This window comes from Magnolia sinica, chromosome 2 (assembly GCF_029962835.1).
Source record: "Magnolia sinica isolate HGM2019 chromosome 2, MsV1, whole genome shotgun sequence".
NCBI lineage: Eukaryota > Viridiplantae > Streptophyta > Magnoliopsida > Magnoliales > Magnoliaceae > Magnolia > Magnolia sinica.
In genome coordinates, this window is record NC_080574.1 from 12028486 (window position 1) to 12051993 (window position 23508).

Sequence of the window (23508 nt, forward strand, 5' to 3'; positions counted from 1 at the left end):
TAAATCGGGCCGTTAAACAGTATTATGTTTGAAAATCCAGGCAATAACAGGGTCTCATATGCACTATTTGACCCTCAACACTTCGACTGTCTCAAGGAGCTGTATGCCGAGGATGAGGACTTCAAAGATTCTTGGATAAAGTGCCAAGAAGGTCACCCCAGTGACCTTCATATACAAGACGATTTTCTCTTCAAAGGGAATCGATTGTGCATCCTCCAAAGTTCTCTGAGGGAGTAGATTATTCAGGAGCTACATGGAGGTGGCCTCGGTGAACACTTAGGACGAGACAAGACGCGAGCTCTTGTGGAAGAGCGATATTACTGGCTGCAATTAGTACGCGATGTGGGAAAAGCCGTACAACGTTGCCGTATTTGTCAGACCTCCAAGGGGCAATCTCAGAATATGGGTCTCTACACCCCGTTACCTGTGCCTAACGGTCCTTGGGAGGATTTATCAACGGACTTCATGCTTGGTCTCCCACGAACACAACACGGCATGGATTCAGTGTTCGTGGTGGTAGATCGTTTCTCCAAGATGGCGCACTTTATCCCATGCAAGAAGACCCTCGATGCAACACACGTGGCGAATTTACTTTTAAGGGAGGTCGTACGGCTACACGGGTTCCCCAAGACCATTACTTCCGATCGTGACACGAAGTTCATTAGCCACTTTTGGCGGACTTTATGGAATCGATTCGATACACGACTTCAATTCAGCAGTGCGTACCACCCACATATTAATGGGCAGATCGAAGTTGTGAATCGCACGTTGGGAAACCTCCTTCGCTATATTTTAGGAGAAAAACCGAAGCAGTAGGATTTGGCCTTGTCTCAAACAGAGTTTGCATTCAACAACATGGTGAACCGCTCAATAAGAAGATCACCGTTCCAGATTATCTATGGACGAGTGCCTCGCCACACACTTGACTTGGTCCATTTACCAAATCACCCAGGCACGAGCATTGCAACAGAACATATGGCAGACAAGATCATGGGCATCCATGCAGAAGTGCAGACCAAGCTACATGCCTCGAACGAGAAGTACAAGGAACAAGCGGACAAGCATCGGCGACAAAAAGTGTTCGAGGTGGGCGACCGCGTTATGGTCCATCTGCGTAAAGAGAGATTTCCGACCGGGACGTACAACTAGTTGAAAAATAAGAAGATTGGACTAGTACCAATCATCCAAAAGATCAATGACAACGCTTATGTTGTTGATCTTCCAGATGACATGACAATCTCACAGACTTTCAATGTCGCAGACCTGACCGAGTATCATGAACTAGAGCATGATGAGAACTCGAGGACGAGTTCTTTTGAAGTGGAGGAGACTGATGTAGAGCGAGTCGCGGACAGTTATATGGCCAAGATGGATCAGAAAAGGCCCCGTCGACGATAGAAGTGATCCAGACCATTGAACCTTAAATCGAGCGTATCTTGCAATCCGAAATGAGTTATCAGATGTAAAATATATGATTTTGGGGTAGAACGAGCTACTGAAGCCTTGTGCAGCCCGGAATTGCGAAAAACCCCTGGATCGACCTTCGTTTTTCTGTTTTAATTTCGTTTTTACTATAAATAGGAAGTTTTAGTTTGATTATAACTCTTCATCCGTCGGGCTTTAGGAGTTGCGCCCAACATGAAAAGAGCTTAGAATAATTAGGAGAACGGTTTGGTAAAGCCAAATAGGACACTATTTTTGGCCGAAAACCTTGCGTACTAGTAGACATCACAACCGTTTATAAATAGTAAGTTTACTATTTATAGTAAGTCGCGGATTCTAGGAGTTTGAGTGATTTCTTTCCCATTGCTTGTTACCTTTATTTAAAGGGTTGTGAACTCGTTTTTATTCATCAATTAATCAATTTCAAATTTTTTAAAATTTATTTCTGTTTTCTACTTTCTTTTCCTCGTGAATTTCAGAAGTCTCCGTGAGGAGTCTAGAGAAGCTCCATGAATTCGGAGTAGTTATCCTCATCACGCTCATCCTTGCATCACCCAAGTTATTAATGGACCCCACTGGATTCTCAAGGCAAGTAGAATTCACAGTGGTACTTCCAGGTGAATTTCCCGAATCCCACACGGATGTTACACGTTGGCACGTGCGATTCCATGGATTTGGGGGCATGGCGTGGTGATCCAATCAGTTGATCTGGATCTGCCTCGAAGATATCTAATCCTTTTCCAGCGGTGGCCCACGAAATCGCATGCATGGGAGAGGCATGCACGTGCGCGATCCATGTACTTCATCAGGTGGGCAACAATCGCACAAGAGAGCAGTTGAAAGCATCCACAAATTCAACATACGTGTGGCGCGCGTGGTGAGTAGCTTGAATCCATCACACGAGTGACACGCACAAGCATTATCACGGTACGTCCAAGCTCGTGGGTCCCGCTAGCGTTCATTTCTCACTGATGGACACGCGCACAGGAAGCGAATAATGTACCTTGCGGAGATGATAAGGTAAAAAATGTGGAACCGTGTGTCGTGGATTCATCTTCCCACATTACACGTTGTAGGTTGAACTATCAATCTAAACCATCCATCTCACATACCCTACCGTGGCTAGAAAATGGTTCAAAAACCACATAATTCAAATTATTCCAACCTCTGATCAGCACCATTCCAATTGATGGCAATAAACAGAAAGTGCCTAATGGTTGACATTGAGTTAGAAGAGTGAAGAAAATAACTGACGTATAGGATTATCTAATAGATATGATTTAGGACTCACAGCCAATCCTGAATTTTTTTTCCCATTAGATGGACGGTTCCGATTGATACATCACTCTGCCACGTGTGCTGTGGAGAGATGTCTGTACCATAATGGGGTTCTACGGTATGATCCCCTTGGATTATTAAGGTTGCTTTCTGAGAAGGTAAGAGAGAATATAAGCGGGCGTGGGAGAGACGAGAATGGCGTTTGTAAGCAGCAGTAGTTGCTGTAGAGCGGCTTTCTCACAGTCCTCATCTCTGCAATTTCGATTCCCTTTGGTGCGAGCTTTTTGCGTGCTGAGTGTGGGTCTCACCAATCTCAGTCCTTCATCAACGTCCATCATCAAGACGGGGTGCGCACAGTCCCACCCTCTTCTCCCTTTCTTAAGGTACCTTCTCTTGCTCTCTCATCGGACGGTTCGTAATGAGCGATCAATCGAGAAAATCCGAAATTCAATATCGGTCATATTATCGTGTATTAGATTCTCTCTCTCTCTCTCTCTCTCTCTCTCTCTCTCGGGGTCTCTCTTTTCATGGATGAATCAGGTGGGGTCCAACGTGTCTGGATCATCTGGCTGAAAATAGGGCCGTGTAACTATCAGAGGTGGGCCCCACCGTGTCTGGATTTTGCGAGGTCTTCTAGGCCGTCCATTGTTTTCTGCACACGTGCAGCGTGCTCGATTATTGAACGGCCTGATCCTTTTGGGTAGATGATCTACGTGGTTGGCCCCACCTGATTCGCGGCTTGGATGTCCTGTACATGTCCCTGTTCGGCACGTGTGTGTGGGTGTGTGTTCGTGTGTTGGGTCAGGTTGATGCTCAACCCTAGCCCAACCCAAGGTTCCTATACCCCAACCCTAACCCAACCCAACCCAACCCAACCTCAGGTTGGGAATTCTCAACCCAAGCGGGCTCAGCCGGGTTGGTCGGGTAGATATATGCTAATATTTTCATTACTACATTAGTCTATTATATTTTCAATACACGTCTTATTTTTTGTACCTATAATTTTATTAATTATATATGTAGTTATTTATCGTAAAGAAGTTCATTTTTTCTAAACAAACAAGTTAAATATATGACAACTACTCCTTTAAAAGTCATATTGTGTATCAAGCAATCTATTTGGGAGTGAGAAATTTGGCATATCTTGTTAGCTTGAGTCATCGGAAATGACGTGGACCAATGAAACCCGACGGCATTGGAATTTCCTGTGCCTTCAACACAGACGATCCACACTCAATTATAATTAATTTATAAGGAACTTATATATTGATCGGGTTCGAGTTGGGCCAAGCAACAAGAGAGCTCAACCCGAGCCCAACCCAAGTTTTATCGGGTTGGTGTTTGTATGGCCCAAGCCTGAGACCAAACCCGATACATCCTGCCCAAGCCCAACCCAATGTCGGGTCAGTCACGGGTTGGCTAGGTTGAACCCGCACAACTTTCAGCCCTAGCTCCATATCCTAAGATATTCGAGGTTCATTGGCGCAGCTGGAAAGCACCTAAAAGATCATGGACTCGGGCCCGACCTATCTGGTCTCGGGTCAAGTCGTGACTCGCCCCGAAGTCAGGGTGAATCAGCAGAGTCATGTCAAACTGGATCAGGTCCAACCGAGTTCGAGTTGTCAATCCATGCATATATTGAAGAAATCTATCAATTCACGCCAATTTATAGACACATGCATGAGGGGGGAAATATTATGTGTGAAGAGAAGAGAACTTCTGATTGATGATCACAGGTCTGAGAAGGGATATAAATAGCTTAGCACATAGACTAAAACTCTAATAACAATGAGGATTTCTAAACCACCCTTAATTAAATTTGTCAATTCCCCTCTTATTTAATAGTCATCATAATAGTCATTATGGTTGTTGTCATCTAAGCCTTATCCTATTTAATTGGGGTTGACTACATGAATCTTGTTCCGCCATTCGATTCTATCAAGGGCCAAACCTTCAATTAGACCACAAGTCATCAAAAAATTTCTTACTACCTCCACCCATGTCCTTTTGGGCCTTACCATGGCACTTTAGAGCCTTTAACTTGTACCAACTCCTAACCAACATAGTTCCTGATCACCATTGCACATGACCAAATCATGCAAGTCTACTTTCCTTTGCCTTATTACTTGTTGGTGCTACTCCTAAGTTCTCTCAACTGCATTCATTTATAATTCTATCCTTTCTCATCTTGCCACTCATCCATCTCAACACCCTCATTTTAGCTACAATCATCACATGAAAATACTGTTCCTTAATTGCCCAACATTTTGTCCCATAAAGCATCGCTAATCTTATGGCTATCCTATAAATGTTCCTTTTTAGTCTGAGTGGTGCACGATGATCACATAAGACTCCAAAGACACATCTCCATTTCTTCCACCCAGCTTGAATTCTATGGGCAACATCCTTCTCAATCTCTCCTCTCTCATAGATTATTGATCCGAGTTATCAAAAGTGGTCATTTTGGGAACTTCTTGGTCAATGATGTTAACAAATTTCTCATTTTCACTCCTATTGTTCCTAAAATTGCACTCTATATGCTATGTTTTAGTATGACTAATTTTAAATCATCTAGATTCTAAAGTATTTCTCCATAAATCCATTAGATGCCTTCCATCATCTTGACTCTTGTTAATTAAAACTATGTCATCTATAAACAACATACACCATGGGATCTCTCCTTGCAAATGCCTCATTAACCCGTCCATAACCATTACCCTTCCAAAAAAAAAAAAAAAACTATCCATAACCAATGTGAAAAGGTACAGGCTCAATGGCAACCCCTGGTGCAAGTCTACAATAACTGGGAACTCACTTATCTCTCCACTAATGGTCCTCACATTCGTTACCATTCCCTCTACATATCCTTAGGGGCGTTTGGCACCATGGATTTGAGGGGATTTCAAATCCCCTAGGTTGTTTGGCACCATAAAGTAACTGGGCGTTTCAAATCCCCTCAATCAGGGGGTTTGAAATCCAAGGTGAGACCTTGGATTACATCTAAAATCATTCCCATAGTTGCATGTGTAACATGTGTATCACTAGACTATTAATCTATTGGACACATGGCCCACTAATGATATCCTAAAATAATTAGATTATCAATTGCATCACTATAATTACTTTAATACAATGATCAGCACCGTCCAAACATTGTCCATGCAAATCAATGGTTAAAAATCGTTGGTTACTCACTCAGACGTGATCTCGTGCTTGTGGCCCATCCGAGACTTGGAATTTCATCATTTTTTGGCAAGGAATATATTTCAGCGGGCTTATTACAACCACTGTGTCAAAAATTACATAAGTTCACTAATTAGAGATCTTAAAGTTGATTTAGTAATTAAATTCAAACCCCTGCAAATATACTATGAATAGCTACTTTTGGATTAAAGTTGATTCTCAATCTAGGGTGCCAAACACAACAAGAACATTTCAAATCCAGGGGGTTCCGAATCCAGGGGGTTTCAAATCCATGCTCCCAAACAGGCCCTTAATCACATCAATATATCTTATTAAAACTCCTTTATTGCCTAACACCACCAGATTAACTCTCTAGAGACCCCATCGGATGCTCTTTCTAAGTCAATAAAGAGTGTGCAGATCCTTCCTCCTCTCCTCATATTTCTCCATCAATTGTTTGAGGAAGTAACACCAACTCTGTTCATCACATGGGACCCCATGTGGGATCATAGTGTAACCAAGTGGGCATCACTCATATGATCGGCGGTCCACTTGCATCGTTCAGACTCCCATTTTTTCAGTAGCGATTGTGTTAAAGCTATATTCTTAATTTTTATTTTTGTGCTTGTGTTAAAAAGAAAATATTCTATCTACATTGTTCTAAGTTCTAATGCATCTCTAGTTAACTAAGATATGTATAATAGGAGGTTTGCTAATCTTACACACCTGTATAAGGCAGCCCATCTATGCACCTGGTTGTCTCACCTTCTAAGTGCTCTTGCCTGAAAAATGGGTTGTTGCACTTATCAGGCGGCATGCATTTTATTTTTAAAAAAAATAAAAAATTGGACACCTAAAGAAAACTGACCAAGTTTTTGAAAGCCATCCATTTGTTTCTAATGTTATGGCCCACGTGATGAGTCAACCAGCTTGATTTTTGGTTATAGATACGAATAATTTGTTTTCTCCTTTTGACTTTATTGTTGAAGAAAGTGGTGAAAGAATGACCTCAAGTGATCACCAACAGCACTGTGGCAGATGTGTGAAAGCGTGAATGAATGAAGAGTTGGTTTTGAGATTGAGATTGATGGTTATATCTGACAACAGGGAAGAAATTCATGTTCGAAGAAATCCAATGGCACTAAAATCCGATGACATTTTGTCGTCAGATCTGGGTTATTGTTTCTCGATCAAGTTCTATTTAAAGTTTGGACTTCAATTAGTGAAGCTCCTTGCTTAGTTCATTCAAATGAGAAGCTTCCTGTGGCAAGATTGTGTGTGGTCATGAAGTGATGAATCAAGCAAAGGAAATAGTAGCAAGCTAGGATCTGTGAAGAAAAGTTATCAGTCTGGATGATTATTGATAAGCATCAGAATTTACAGCTGCATGGGTCCTCGCATTCAGTGGCTTTCCTTTCAAATCTTGAATTCCAGTATGTTGATTCCTTCCAGAGAGGTTTGGAGATTTGGATGAAACAATGGGATTGCATAAAAAGAAAAGTTCCAAAATTTATAAAACTGATCAAAGACCGATCAATAGATGGAATTGTTCAAATATTTGGAAGAGTGAAATTAACAAGAAAGACAAAGCAACCAGCTTAGCTTATTTTCCCATGGGTGCTTCTCTTTACATTTTACTCACTTTATCCATGACTTCATGCAAACTACAAAAAATAATAATACTAATAATTCATATGAAAATAGGTCTGTGGTGGAAAACCTATGGAGATCATTGTCCAGACTTACAAACGTTTGGCAATTGGTAACTTTTGTTTGTATACTAGTTGGGGACATAACCAGAATACATTTGAGCTAGGAGTGACTTTTCATTTGTGGTCATACTGGTTACTTATCCTCCATCATCATCATCATCATCATCATCAAAGCCTTATCCCAACTAATTCAGGTCAGCTGGACAAATCCTGTTATGTCGTTCAGGATTCATGATAAAAGTTGTGGCAAAAGTTTCATGCCGGCTACCCATCTGACGCAACCCTTTTCCTTTATCCGAGCTTGGGACTAGCAATGAGAGCACAAAACTCCCACTGGCAGTACATATATCCTAAATGTTCAAATACTTTTAATTTTTGTATAGATACAACCAAAGGGACGAATAGGCTTGAAGAATACTGAATTAATGCCCTTTTTTTTGAAAACTACAATCACCAACTTCATGGGATCCAAAGAGATAGAATAAGGGATTTATCCAATTTTCCCATGGATATGGATTTTGATGATGAGTGGATAGCTAAAGATCCTGCCTTTCCTGATGGTAAAACATGGATGGACATCAGAAATACTTGGTGGAGCAAGAAGAAGTGGCAGATGTGTTGGATCAATAGATCTAGTTCTTAAGAGAGAAGTTCGGTTACTCTGGAAACTCAGAATACATTTTGCTTCTTACAGTTCATCAATTTTATTTCATCTTGTTCATGACTTAGGCTAGTCATGCTAATAGACCAATAGGATGACTCTTAACAGATTCTAAATGTAACATATACTTTCTCTATTGGCCCTAGGAAACTCACCATACTGAGAAAAGACAAAGGCAAGAGCCAACAAGCAGAGGAGGAAGACATGTTTTTGTGTCAGAGCCTGAGAACAAGAAAGAGGGTGACATTCCTTGTGCTAATGACAATGATGATGATGATGTCTTGGAGATTCATAATTACAATGTTTGACACTTGCTTATTGGAACTCTTATCATTTATGGACTTGTTTCTTTTCTCTTTCTTTCTTTTTGAAATTATGATAAAATATGCTTCAGTTAAATGAGTTGGACTTCTCTACTAGTTATGAACTTTATGAATGAGAAGTAAAAAAAAAATGAATGGTTAATGATTATCCTTTTTTGTGTGTTATGATTTTTCCATATTCCTTTGGCGATCGTAACAAATATCCATTGCTTAACCAACTGGAATTTCTATTCAAAAAAGAAAAAAGAAAAAAAAAAAGAAAAAAACACATACAGGTGTACCCACCTTTTTGTGGTACAGGGCTTTTGTATGGTGCTTAGGACCCATCCTGTATCTACCTGATTGGGAAATCCTCGCCACAGGATCAGTGATTTCTTTTTCTCATCGAATCTGGGATGTTGACTCAACCATTGGACTGCAGACTGCCAATTAGATACTTCAGCTGGTCTATAATGTTGCAACCAAGTAGATGAACCATCTAAACCAAGATGTGAGTCCCAGTTGTCCAGTTGGTGGGCTTAGCCAAGAATGCCATTTCATTTGGTTATGCACCATGTGATACCTAAAAAATAGAAAAATCTTTATAATGCAATTTGAACCCTACTGCAATATATGATTTGGTTTCAACTTTCAGAAGATTCTGACCTGGATAGCTTGATCATTAACTAGGGTACACTAGTGGACAACACCAGCTGGTCAATTAGAGTGTGGTCCAAAAATTCCATCTGATTGGACTGTGCAATCATCACATCCAATCAAATGGCCCATGAATATGATCCAATTGGACTGTGGGACCCACAGGACCCGTCATAAGTCTTGAAGGCCTCTGATATCATCAACTTTTCCATGATTTTGGACTATATACAAGCTGCATGGCTGTCTTTAGGGGAACCATAGGGTCAATATATGAGGACACTAGTTTATTTGGAGTTCTAGTTGAGTTCCAGTATTCCTTCTATTGCAAGTTGGAGATAGTTTAGGAATATTTTTCTAGTGAGCCAATAGGAATTATGTATTGGCTTCTTTGGTTTAAAGTGGAGTATGTTCTTAAATAGGGCTTTGTATCATGGCTATATAAAGCCATATGTATAGAAATGTTGAAGAATTCTATTTACCAATTCAATTTAATGAAAATTTCTTTTTTAGTATCCTGGGATGGGATTCTAGCCCTAGGAGAGCGACTCTTCTAGGGAAACCCTTAGGTGAGAATCCTTAGGGTTTTGTGGGACATGACTCCACATATCTATCCAATTTTATTCTCCATTTTCCTATTCTCTGCTGCAAATTGAAGAATGCTAAACTGGAGCATCCTAGATGGTTTTGATCTTCAAAATTGGTAGTTTCCATATCCATCCTGGCAGGTTCAACTCCATCTCCGATTTTCCATCAATTGTTCAATAGTGTGATTAAATGATTCAGTCATTGTTGTCAAATGGCATATGTGATCATATGCGACCCAAGGGGGCTGTGTGCACGATCGCATATGCCATCACTCACCCCCTATTTTTTAAGGAAATTTTTTAAAAAAATGGAAAAATGGAAAAAATATATATATGTAAAAATACTACAAGTGTATGGAATTGTTTTTATAGTTTTATTACCTATTTCATTAAAATTTGTTATTCATTACATCTGTTAGACTATTAGACTATCACAAGTCAACTAACAAGTACTTGAATGAATGCATATACTAAAAAATGTTGAAAATCAAAATAGAAATTTTATCGATGTGATTTTGAACAGAGATAATTTAAGCTAACAATTTTATCTATGTGATTCTAATTGGAGATTATGCTAGTGCATATTGAGTATATGATGGCATAATCACATACTTATGGCATATGCGATCGTATATTTTTCTATGTGACAGCATAATGCCCAACAGTCAAAACCTCATATGCCACTATGATATATGTGGCATATGCTGTCAAAATGGCATATGCCATCGCATATGACTACACTTGATTCATTCAAAGTGCTAGTGATGTGTGTACCTGTTACATTGAGAGGACATTCTCTTTTTTACAAGGTGAAGCGGGCTTGGGGATGTCCATGTGCTATGCCATCTATGTAGGACACATGTTAAACAAGCGTTACTCTTTAATCATTACCTGTTCGACTCCGACAACTGCATAATGCATGCATCAGAATGTGGGTTTAGGGTGATAGACTTGCAAATCACAGTTAGACACTGCCCTTTACCGTCTCCTACAAGTCTCAAGTTGACCTCTATAACTTTTTGGCTCTTAAGATATTTTCTTCCAGCCTGGACCAATGGGCTTTGACAGCACTTTGTGGCTTGATGGGTCAATGGATAGGCATCTATCTATCTTTCCCTCCCTCCCTCCCTCCCTCCCTCCCTCTCCTTTTATGTCATATCACAAAGCCCGTGATCGGGGCTACAAATAGGATTGTAAAGACAGCATGGTACTAGAGGCTTTCTATCTTCAATATTGGACCACTCCCCATACTGTTCCCATCACAAGACTAGCCTCATTTACATCAGTAACCATCCACTGGAAGCACTCCTGACTTCAAAATTCATATGGGAGCACGCACCATTTTATACCATAACAACACCTGATTCTGGTGGCAATCCTTGTGTATTTGGAACATTCTACACTCACCACAAAAGCTTTTCGTGTACAGTCAGGTTCATTGGCGAATCTAAGCACCAAATCCTTCCATTTTCTTGACTTTTACATTCCCACAACTTCATCTGCATTGACTTGTAAATTCTATAAAAAGAATGAAAAAAAAAAAGCAGCAGCAGCAGAAGAAGAAGAAGAAGAAAAGAAAAGGAGAATGTATTAACTGGTAGAAATGTGAAATATCAACTTGAGCTTAATGTTAGTTTTCGTGGTTTGCCCAGCAAACTACACTTCCATGACTGTGCTTTGCTCACTCTCACTTCGGGCCATGAATGTAATAGTTTGGCTTCGGGTTGTTATTGGGTCGGACCATGCTGACATGTTATTGGTATTAATATGAGCCTCTGCCATGGTCAATTCCAAGTTCTCAATTAAAGGAGGAAGGTTGATGTTTTGGGGGCAGCCAATCATAAAACTTTTTGCCCATGCACAATGGTTCAATACAAAAATTGCTCACAAAAGCTATCATCATCATAATCTTAGCCTTTCTCCCTGCAATATGATGTCGGGTTTTAAATTGTCATCATCATCTAAGTTGGGATAAAGCGTAGATGATGATGTTGATGACAATTTAAAACCAACACCATATTGCAGGGAGAGGCTAAGATTATGATGATGATAAATTTTGTGAGCAATTTTTCCATTTAACCTGTCTGCAAAATCTCATCTCTCTATTTCATCTTGGTTTTAAATGGACTACAACCATCATCCACCACTCATTCTCTAAGACATGGTAATCTATCAGGTCAAAGTTTAATAGCCAATCATCTGCAAAAGCTATTCAATCTACCAGGATGGAAGGCAATGCCAGCACTGTACCCAGTATCGTTGTATATGTTACTGTGCCAAATAAAGAAGCAGGTCTGTCCTTATATTTAATTCCCAACTATGTCTATTCAAGTTATTTAGCTTCTTCGGACTCAATTTATTTTATGTCACCACATTCTCAACATAATAGCGTGCTATATGCTGCCATCGTCATGTTAGTTTAGGTTCTCTAATCTGGATCCGATGCTATGTATTTCTCTGCTTTATTTATTTATTGTTAATGAAAGCATGTTGAGAAATATTTTAAAACCCAGACTAGACTCTTGACCCATTTTGGCAGGGGTTTAGTCCAATCGGTCAGACCTGTTTTGAAATTTACCTAGTTAAAAAGTGTTTAAAAAAATAAGAGGATGTAGTAACAAACCTACGGCTGGCAATGTGGTTATGGTGTTTGGTTTTTGAGAAGAGGTTGTTGGTTCAAGCTTTGATTAGCAATCTTGCAGTGATCTTTTTATTTTAAGAAAACAGAGTCCCCATCCATTTTATGGCAACCTGACCCATTTTGGTGGCCGGTTTAGGTCCAACTGTCCAGTCTGGTGCAGGTTTTAAAACAATGATAACCAATAGTTGGTTTTAAAACAATGATACCAACAGTTGAATAATTAGAAATGGAATGGCTATAATGAAGAGGCTGCAGCATTCCTACTGTGCTCATGGGTATGCATATACATCTACTCAGAACAGTGTCACGGATACACTAAAAAGTCCAAAATCCCTGGTGCCTAATGATGCAGATGCAAGAATAGCCTTCCCATCTCATTTTTATTAGCATATGCTGTCTTGTTGGATGAGTACAATATACAAGTGAACCTTCTCATTGTATGTACATTTTATGTCCCAGCCATCACATTTTATTGCCTTTTCCAGTGCTTCAAAGGCATGAGCGTTCAGACTTCTCATTTTCCCTTCACAGAGTCTCTTCACTTTGTTTGCTCTGATTGTCTGCCTTTTAATAGACCTTTATTCTTTATTGGCCTTTTACTAGACCTATTAATTTCTTCTTCTTCTTCTTGAAGAAATATTTAAGAAATCTCAGAATTCTGCAATTCTCATCAATTTTAAGCTGTTTGACTGTCCCATGGAATCTCTATTGCAAACCTTATGACATGCTTTCGCCATTGTCTTTCTTCCCTTCAATTTTTCTACATTTAGTTTGTCTTTCAGGATAACTATCCTTCGCCCGTGTTATAATGTGAACTGATCTGAGCTCGTTATCCTCTGAAAGCCAAATTTCTTTCCTGTTGGTTTCTCATATTTCCATCGAATTCCATCTGTAATCTTTTGTTTTTGTCTGTTATTCTGTCATATTTCTGTTTAAGTCAACCATGGGCCGGTCATGATTATCTGTTTTTATGTCGGTTATCTTCTGCTACACAAACTTTTTTTTACATCCTATGAATTTTTTAAGCAAAGTTCCTTGGCTTGATTTCTGCGTGCTCACGTCTCCCATAACATTTTCTGTTATTCGCTCCTGTCCTTATCACTACCGCTGCTTGTTATATGCATATATGACTAATTATATACCATAACCTTTCATCAAATTCAAATAATGCTGAAGACCTTAAATGATTGAATGCAGGCAAGAAGCTGGCTGGGAGCATCATCAAAGAAAAGCTGGCAGCATGTGTCAACCGAGTACCAGGTATGTCCCTAAAAGACGTCCTTAGATGCCTTTAAATTACCTTCAGCTTTATATATTCATGGGTCTAATGTAAGGTTATTCCGTGTATGGATCCTCGTATGTCATTACCAGTGGACTGACTTCCAGTTTCTTTTACTACTAATGAATGGACTGACATTGAGGGTTACCAGAAATTTAAGAAGGAATGTTTCATCAAATCCACTTGTCTACTTCACCAAGATGGATCTTGGTATTTGTAACTTCTTGTGTTTCTCGGAATCTTGATTCAGGCAATTCTACGTACTCTACAACATATAAATACATTTTTTTAGATTTTTAGGTACGATTATTTATACATGCGCCGCCAGAACCCTTGTTCTTTCTGATATTTTGAAGCCTTTTGTTTTGACCCTCAACCATATTTTCCTCACTTCCTGCAACCAATTCATGTTATCATTAAAGTACATCTTTCCACCATGTTTATATTCAAATGCCTTACATATATGTTATGGGAATTAGCTAATTTATATTGTTTCAGTTGTTTATGATTAGGGTCTTTCCTGCTTTATCTGAGAAAGCATGAGAGGATGTTAGTTTACAGGTTATAATATAACCATAGTCGACCATATATGCATTTATAAATGTCTGTATGCAAGTTGAAAATGTCTATAAACCCGATCGAAATATTGCTCTCTTTTCATTGTTAGGTGAAGTTCTAGTGAGGCAACTTTTGCCTGAAACTCATTTCTGGGTTTCGAGGAAATTATGCTTTACATGTTGTCAAGATGACCCAACTCAACATGCTGACAAGCTTTGCCATCTACAGGGATTAGTTTTGCAACCCCAAGTCTTCAGTTGAAAATTTTCTGTTACTATAGCTTGGTTTTGAGTTGAGTACAAAATGCCATGACTTCATTAGGTCCATCTCTTTCTTATGACCTTCATTTCACCAACCCATCAATTGCCAAAGTAAGCATACAATGAAGCACAAGAGTAGTTTGCTTGTTGAAGCATGTGAGAGTTCAGAAACAAGTTGATTTAATGCATATACAGCCTCGAAAAAAAATTGATGCATGTTGTATGGGAAGTGATGATTGTTTCCAAAACTACAAGTTCAGAAATCTCCTGTAGCAAATTCCCTTCTAAGTTATTGGTGGGCAACGAATTTCAATTAGCTTCCTCTCATGTAGGGTGAAATTCTTGCCCCTCACAGAGCTGTGTATTCTCCAAGTGCTACATTCTATGTACTATTTGGGTTTGCTAGTTTGTAAATCTTTTGCCGGATCTTTGCACATTCTTCTAATCGCACGGCAGTGCATTCGGTCTTTCGAAATGTTTATATTGATTTGAGCATGGTAGATTCCCCCTCTGCATTTTAGTTGCTAAATCTTAGTACTGATGTGTTTACAATTGTTGTAAACGCATCATGGTACTGATGTGTTTACAGTTTCCGTTGATGGCTGCAGGTATCAGGATATTGCATCTAGGGTCATTGATCTCTCCATTATCACTTGTATACAACTCACAGATAAGCTCCAGAATTAGCACTGATAGAATTGTGTTTGCTTTTTGCAACTTTCAGGTATCGAATCTGTTTATTGGTGGGAGGGTGAGGTAAGAATACTATGCATTCTGAGTTATTAATCCTTGTCATTAATTGATATTTTGTGACCAATTCAACCATCAGATTAATGCAAATGAGCCTCAATGACATATCGTATGTGCATCAGAATAGATTAATTGCACTCATGGTATGCTGTGAAGCTCATTACTCACACTAGTCTTCCACATATATGGTCATGTTAGTTGGAGCTTTTTTAAGGAATACATGTTTGTTGTGGTTTTGTTTCATTGAATTTCAGATTCAGACAGATTCGGAGGAATTGCTCATAATCAAGACCAGGGAGTCGCTGTTGGAGGCCTTGACAGAGCATGTGAAGGCCAATCATGAATATGAGTAAGCTTGAGACTTTTTTCTTGCTGTTTTCCATCCATCTTATTATCAGGAGCCAGTGTTGCCTATTGAAATAATGGAAATGATGATGAGGCACAATATCTCTTGGGTGGTATGCTTTAATCAGTGGCTTAAATAGGCCCATTCACACCCAAAATCTCAATATTGAATGTCGCATTTGCACATGGTGATCGGGAGTAAGCCACATCACAAAGGTTGAGGTGCTTGATCTGGGGCGCATATCCGATGCATGACCTGAAAAGGGAAAAGGGAAAAGGGAACAGTTTCGATTATTGGCATGTCTAGTGGTGGGTTATTGGCGTGTCCAGTGGTGGCTCACCAGATAAGCAGTCTTGATCAGCCTTAATGATAAACATGCACCTGCACTTTCTTATAGCTCGTGACAAGATACAATTTCTTGAAAGAATAGTTAAGTGTAAACGGACATGAAACCATGCATCTGAATATTTTCTAACAGCAAATGCTTGTCGTCCTGTATTCTGTCTCAGCCTCCCAGAAGTCATTTCCATGCCCATCACCGGTGGAAATATCAAGTACTTGGAATGGATCAAAAGCAGCACAAGGGACTGAACAGATGCAACAAGAAGTGGCACCTGCATGAAATCTTCTAGGATCATGAACCCATTTCTAGTTTGAATATTAAAAGCTGCACCAGTGCTTTCTATAGACAGTTTGTGTACTGTTTGTCGTAAATTCAGATTACAAGACAAATGACATTGAAAAGTCCACCTCCCTCGTGGAGAAGAATGCCAGTTCATGACATCTTCTATGCCTCATCTAGCTGCTCCTGCACAAACGTTAAACGTGAAAACCATTAGATCTGGTGTCCTAACAACATGATAACACTGCATTAGCATGATGATGCTGATATGATACAACGGTGTGGGGTTGTTTCAGTAGCAATTGAGTGCAGGTACAACATAGAATGCTACTATAGCAGATTCTAATTGTATATCGGCGGTGCAGTCAAGAGTGCATGATTGCAGCAGTATATGAATTCTCTTTTACCTGGGCACCATCCGAGGTCCAGAGAGTGAGGTTGTCCCTCAGGAGCTGCATGATAAGGGTGCTATCCTTGTAAGACTCTTCACCCAACGTGTCCAGCTCTGCAATAGCTTCTTCAAATGCCTGCAGTGTAATGAGAGATGAAATTGATCAATGGGGCTCGCATCAGCTAAAAACAACCATTGATTTTTGCAGCGTATTACCCAACAAAAGATGTGGCATTCCTTGTTCATTTAAGTCGGTGAGCCTTTTGCTTTGTTGAAGGCTATGGCAGTAACATTTACAAAGCAGATGCCTCAAAATGTGTTATTTTTCTTTGATTCGTCTTTCACAACTACCCAAGCATCTGCACAAGATAGTTTTTAATTGTACATACCTGGGGGGCGATCTTGGCATCAGACGCTAGGGATGATCAGGTCCTGGGCCTCTAAGCAAATGTATATAACACTGGGTTTCCATGTGAGGCCCATGGTAAAGTAGTCCAGACCATTTATCCACCAGCCCCACCACTAATACAGAAATGGACAGTGGAGAAAAACGGTTGACCACCAAAATCTCCTAGAATGGTGATTTGGCTGCCAGTGAGTAAGGGAAGAAGACATGTCTGATGGCAGCAGGTTAAAACATACACCTTAAGATGGCCCATTGCTTGTCCATCAACCACTGCCAGCCGCACTGTAGAGGCAAAATGCAACAAAAGATAGGTGCAATGTAAAAATGCCCTCAACGAACTGAGATGGAGTTTCATCAAGCCTCGTCGATGGAGCCATTATATGCACATGCTTATTGAAGTGTTTGTCGTGTACCAATCCATGGGTTAGCTGATGAATGAACTTTGAAAAGCCATTGAACTGACGTCTGGGGCACCTGCTGTTGTATCCCTCCCTGACCAAAAACAGTTGGGTCCCGTCACTCCACACCTACCAGTGTATCCTTCCCTAACCAAAAACGGCTGGGGTCCTGTCACTTTCACGATGAGGGAACCACAGACTAATTTTTTGTGTCCCTTTTTAAGAATGCAGTGAAGTGAGCATCGCATGCCACAAAAAATGAAGATAGACTGGCTACAAATCTTGACTACAGTTCTCGTGTTTTGTTTTTTTTTCTTTTCAAGAGGTTTAATCCCAATTCTTATGTAACTGAAATTAATTTAATTCAACATGTGAATAAAGACACTGCAGCAAAAATTCATGTAAACATAACCAATAACTATTGTGGCTAAGGTACTGGAAATCGAGAATGCTCAAACAAGCAACACAGAACACGCAGTACATATGGGCCCACCTGCATACAACAAAAGATGGCCTTCCCAACAATTTGAGGATGTATTTCTAACCCAAAGTGATTCTGGGAGCTTTTTTTTTTTAATTCTTGAGCATATCTTAATTAAAGATTTTATAAAGTGGAAGTATCCATGTTTTTGGATGACTCGACAGAACATCCCAACAATTTGAGGATGTATTTCTACCCCAAAGTGATTCTGGGAGCTCTTTTTTTTAAAATTCTTGAGCGTATTTTAATTAAAGATTTTATTTTTTTTTAATTCAACTGTTCCGATTCTGTTAAATATGGAGACTTGCCCATGAAATGCATTATCTAACACGGAGTATAGATGGCTGCTTCCCCTCTTTTTAATGAATGACCAAACTTTACAACAGACATAGAGTTAAGTGCAAGGCTTGGGATGAGGTGTTGATGTTCCAATGGCAATGACTGTCTTCACTCTTCTCTTTTCTTGTTTTTGATAGCCTGGATACTTCCAAGGCTCACTCACTCACACCAAAACTCTCTACCAGCTTGACCAACTAGCCGGAGACTGTCTTCACTCTCTCTTCACCAATAGCAGAGCAATTTACTGGCTCCTAAGAGCATGAGAACAATAGATTTCTGGTATGGTTTGTAAGGTTTTTACATCCAAATTTAGAGGTCAACAATTTCCAACTGCAACCAATAGACCGATGGATCAGTTTTTCACTCTCCACTCCCACACATAACCAAGTAAAACCTGCAGGCATAGCACACAGCATCCAAGGTGTTCAATGCCTGAAATGTAAAACCTCAACTCATGTTCCATGTCCCATTCCAGTGAAAGATGGTGTCTTCTCTGTGGGTGGATTAGTGGGACATCTGAAATATGTCCCCAAATCAGGATGGAGATGGCCCGGTGAGCTGTTATGGTTCTACATTTCTAGAAATCAAGGGCAAACAGATGCAGTTATATGGATTTGATACTTTAGTCAATCCAGTATCAAGTGACGACACAGGTACCTAAGCAATTAGCATGTGGTGGAGACTCTTCAACTATACAAATGGCATAGTGGTACGGCAATCCTGTCCAAGTGACCCAACTGTGGATGGAGCATAACCTGAAAATTGCACTGAGAAGATAATATTGACTATCTGATTTTCCCCTTTGAATTTGGACCACTAACTATTTTCCTCTTAACCATCCATTTGATAGCTATTAATTAGTTGGTTAGGATAGCTTGATCGGTGTGATTTTGGAGATATGCCCCTTCAACAGTGGGACCCACAATTTGGATGATCTGGATAGCCGTGCATCAGTGCCAAGTGTGAGGATGAGTCGTTACCATTTTTAAAGTGCAAAACTAACATAGGAGTCTGCCAACAGTCATCCTTTCAATTCTACTATTCTGACAAGAGAGTGGGTCTGGATCCTCTTTGTTCTAACATTGAAGTCTCAGGTTGAAATGTATAGAATATACCAAATCGTTGTCACGCTCGGAAGCTGATATAAGAGATGAACTGCTGCCATCAATGAATTAGTCTTTGCTTTCCAATATCAAATACACCATATTCAATGACAACTAGGATAAATACCCTGCGAATAAAGATGACGAGTGGAGAGAGTTCCTGCTGTACTCTCTAGTCTCCACTGCAGCTTCCTCTCCAAGAACCATCTTGTCGCATTCAATATACATCCTTCATTCCTTCCATCTCCACACATCCTTCTATCTCCACACATTTATTCATTGGGATAGTATATGCAGTCAAATCATGGCAGACAACCAATGCCTCCATCCTATATAGCCAATCCCACACAAACATGCATAATAGAATGGAATTAGAATATGCCAGTTTCATTTCTATGTATGACGTCACCAAAGACACCAGACCGTGGTTGTCAAAGATAATAAGAGGCACCTTTCAAGAGAGCAGCTACACATTCAGTAACCTAGGCTAGAAGATACATAACCAACACATAAAGTAAACCAAATACCTCATCCCATGATTCAAACTACTCCAAGCAACCTAGCCTCCTTCTAGAGATGCAATTGTACTTCACCACAACTTTTGCAATACTGCTGCTCTCCCATTCTCAATCGGGTCCATCATATTAAGCCCATTCTTCAAAAGTGCTACTAGAAATTCCAAGGTGATTACTTTCCAGAGTCATCACAAATCAAGAGTTGCGATACGATAATCCAGTTTCACCAAACAAAATATTCAGTGCAGTGTTATACTGTTATCATCTTAGCTTTACATACTCTAACCAAGAGCAGGCACCCATATGGCCTAAGGGACCATAATGGAAGACACTCTCTGCCACTTTTTTTATTTCAACCTCATTCAACAACAAAAAGCCAGCATATTTTTATTTCAACCTCATTCGACAACAAAAAGCCAGCAACCTGCTAGTAGTAACCTCCCCAAGCCATACACAACACTTGAGGTCACATGTTTTGAAAACCAATCAAAAGGCATTTAGTAACACACTTTACATTTCATATTAAAGCTATAAATTAAAGATCCAAAAGCCTCTTCAGCAATCTAATTGCCCAACCAATAATCACGTCCCCCAACCTCTCCCATCCTTCGGAGAAAAAAAATTCAATATGCTCTGTCCATGAACAGATGTGATCCCCCAAAAACAATACTACATCAGCTAACTACCAGTGATTGTGTGCAAGCCTTTGACCCCTCGGACATGCTTCATGCTCCATGCCCCCATTCCCCTCACCAGAGAATCAATACAAACAGCTTTGATATTTCAAACTCAGAGCACTGCAATCCCATCCACACTCACCAAGTTTGATCTCACCCCCACCCAATGATGGACTACGAAATTATTCAATGAACTAAGTTGATTTGAGACCACTGTCAATTCACATCAAATAAAAAATCATTAACAACCAAAACCCCAAAATACCTTACCCCACTACCCACCCAAATTGACCACGACCAGATTCATTGAACTAAGTCGATTCAGGACCACTGTCAATTGAATTCAAATAACCAGCCGTCTCCAACCAAAACCTCGAAATACCCATCTCTTAAGCTCTTAATCGCATCTGATGAGATTGATTCATTCCAGATCAGGTCCATTTACATCACTATGAACCCAAGAACAGCCATCCCTTTGTTCATAGTAGCTATTCTATCCTATCCATAGATCGCAAAGGAGCCCTCGACACAACAGGAAAGTAACACAATCAAACAATTGAATAAAAACACGTATCTGAAGATCATATCCAAAAACCAACGCACCTGTTTAGCCATGCTACAAGCTTTCTCCGACAAATTCAAGATTTCGTAGTAGAAAACAGAGAAATTAAGCGCCAGTCCCAATCTTATCGGGTGCGTCGGAGCCAGCTCAGCCATCGCAATATCCTACACATCAAGAAGGACATGTTGGAAAAGCATCAAAACCCTAGGAAATGGCAGCCAGTTCATATGAAGTAGTCCACAAGCCCTCGTAGCACAGGGCATGATCCGAACCGCCAGTCAGTGCCCCCCCCCCCCCCCCCCACACACACACACACAAAAAAAGAAACTAACTGGACAATCAAGAAAGGCCCACAATGACCAAGCAGATCCCACTCCTACCAGAAGAAGAAGAAGGAAAAAAAAAAACCCTAGAAAGCAAAAATCTCAAACCCTACCTGAGCGGCCTTGTAGGAAGCCATCGTCTCATCGGCGGCCTCTTTTCTTTCAGCACCGACCTTGAATTCGGCAAGATAGCGGTGGTAGTCGCCCTTCATCTTGAGATAAAAGACCTTGGATTCGCTGGAGGCAGCAGACGGCACGAGATGGGATTGGAGGATTTTGAGAATTCCAGCGCAGACGTTGGAGAGCTCGGACTCGACATGGGAGCGGTAGTCCTTGACGAGGGAGACATGGTCATCGTTCTTGCGGGACTCCTCCTTCTGCTCGATGGAGGAGACGATGCGCCAGGCAGCACGGCGGGAGCCGATGACGTTCTTGTAGGCGACGCTGAGGAGGTTGCGCTCCTCGACCGTCAGCTCTCCCGTCGAGCATGACTCCACCACCAGCTTCTCCATGAAGGCCACCATTTCTTCGTAGCGCTCGGCCTGCTCCGCCAGCTTTGCTAGGTACAGGTACTGCTCGCGAGTTAGGTTTTCTGGAATGGATACTCCTGCTGCTGCCATTGGAGGGAGAGCGAGTGAGAGAGGGAGAGAGGGAGGGACGGGCTTTGGAGGCGGGTGATCTCTTTACCAAGGTCCGAGGTTTGTCGTGTTGGACACGGATTGCGTACTGACAGCGTCAGTAGCGAGGTGGCTACTGGCGGTGCGCTGTTGGCCGCGTATATATATATATATATGTGCGCGTGTGTGGGAAAAGGTTCTATGCGCTCGACCTCACGATGAGCTCCCGTGAGGTCAAGCTGTGTGGGCCCCACCGTGATGCATGTCGACCATCAATACCGTGCATTTAATGGGTCCCCTTTAAATTATGGGATATCCCAAAAATCAGCTGTATACGGAACTTAGGTGGGCCATACCATCTAAAATCATGTGAAGACACCATTAAAATATATAAAAGCAATTGGTGGGGCCCACCTGAGTTTTGAATGCTGCTGAAACTTGGTCTGAACCCTCATCCAAGTGGGACACACATAATGGATGGGCTGGATTTGCAAACCACATCTCGGTGGGCCCAAAAAATGATTATGAATGTTTTAATGGTGCACAGCCCCTCCCCACTTCTGTATGTGGTGTGGCCCAAACAAGTCATGAATTGACTTGATTTTTGAGACCTAGGCCCACGATGGAATGGTGCATCTGACTAATGGGGTAGATGTTCGAAACGGATCACGGTGGGGCCCACAAGCTCGACCTCATAGGACGGACTCGCGAGGTCGAGCGCATAGTACCTTTTCCATATACACACACCTGCGCGCGCGCGGAAACGCTCACCTGAGAACCAGTTCGTACATACTATGTACGAACTTTTTTGAGAACTCATCATATCTGATGAGTCTCGCAAATCTGAATGGTCCACATGAAGCATAACTTCATGAAACCCCCTGGTACGAATTTTTACTTTGATCCAAAACCTCGGTGGGCCATGAAAAATACAAATATTTTCTTCCCTTGATTTGAATTTCTCTTTGCTATGGCCCACCAGAATCTTAGATCAGGGTGAAAATTCACCCCCTAGGGTTTCATGAGATTCCGCATCTTATGGACCATTCGGATTCGACACCCATGACACGTGTGCAAAGGTATGCACGTGCATAGGTGCGTAGGTGAGCATGCCTCTCTCTCTCTCTCTCTCTCTCTCTCTCTCTCTCTCTCTCTCTCTCTATATATATATATATATATATATATACACACACACCAGTTTTTCACGGGTGACCTGACTAACTTGACTCGTTCAACTCAGTCTGATCCAACTCGACTTGAACCGAATGGGTGAGTCGGTCTGAACCGAGTAAGTTTCCTCCAATCTAAATTCAAACTGAGTCGAGTTCGAATTACCCAGTAACTCGACCCAAAACTCGATCTAGTTAGACTCGACTTGATCCGAAACCCAACTCGACCCGACTCTCTAACTCTAACTCTA

The 23508-nt window shown here is 40.8% G+C and overlaps 2 protein-coding genes across 5 annotated transcripts; one reads left to right on the plus strand and one right to left on the minus strand.

The window, feature by feature from the left end:
• The first annotated feature begins 2862 nt into the window (after positions 1-2862).
• Positions 2863-16451, plus strand: LOC131234981 (protein CutA, chloroplastic). Of its 4 annotated transcripts, none has more exons than XM_058232041.1 (7): positions 2864-3104; positions 8424-8579; positions 11997-12112; positions 13659-13721; positions 15283-15314; positions 15388-15451; positions 15563-15657. In XM_058232041.1, exons 1-6 carry the CDS (start codon positions 2917-2919, stop codon positions 15409-15411), a joined length of 579 nt encoding a protein of 192 aa, XP_058088024.1. In that variant the 5' UTR covers positions 2864-2916; the 3' UTR covers positions 15412-15451; positions 15563-15657. The 4 variants fall into 4 exon arrangements, with proteins under 4 accessions (XP_058088038.1, XP_058088024.1, XP_058088019.1 ...); XM_058232036.1 differs by lacking the exon at positions 15388-15451 and adding an exon at positions 16164-16451 and having other exon boundaries at positions 2870-3104; XM_058232047.1 differs by lacking the exons at positions 8424-8579; positions 15388-15451 and adding an exon at positions 16164-16451 and having other exon boundaries at positions 2874-3104.
• LOC131234980 (14-3-3-like protein D) lies at positions 16281-22233 on the minus strand. The gene is made up of 4 exons (XM_058232021.1): positions 21585-22233; positions 21190-21312; positions 16684-16803; positions 16281-16462 (listed from the first exon to the last, which is right to left on the minus strand). The coding sequence occupies exons 1-4, from the start codon at positions 22089-22091 to the stop codon at positions 16442-16444; spliced, it is 771 nt and encodes a 256-aa protein (XP_058088004.1). The 5' UTR covers positions 22092-22233; the 3' UTR covers positions 16281-16441.
• Positions 22234-23508: the final 1275 nt, after the last annotated feature.

Coding starts and splice junctions, on each gene's coding strand:
- LOC131234981 (XM_058232036.1), top strand. CDS start 2,917: ATGGCGTTTGTAAGCAGCAGTAGTTGCTGTAGAGCGGCTTTCTCACAG. Junction 3,105..8,423: donor CCTCTTCTCCCTTTCTTAAG/GTACCTTCTCTT, acceptor TATTGGCCCTAG/GAAACTCACCATACTGAGAA. Junction 15,315..15,562: donor TTTATTGGTGGGAGGGTGAG/GTAAGAATACTA, acceptor ATTGAATTTCAG/ATTCAGACAGATTCGGAGGA.
- LOC131234980 (XM_058232021.1), bottom strand. CDS start 22,091: ATGGCAGCAGCAGGAGTATCCATTCCAGAAAACCTAACTCGCGAGCAG. Junction 21,313..21,584: donor CTTCCTACAAGGCCGCTCAG/GTAGGGTTTGAG, acceptor CTTGATGTGTAG/GATATTGCGATGGCTGAGCT. Junction 16,804..21,189: donor CTTGTAGCATGGCTAAACAG/GTGCGTTGGTTT, acceptor ATTACACTGCAG/GCATTTGAAGAAGCTATTGC.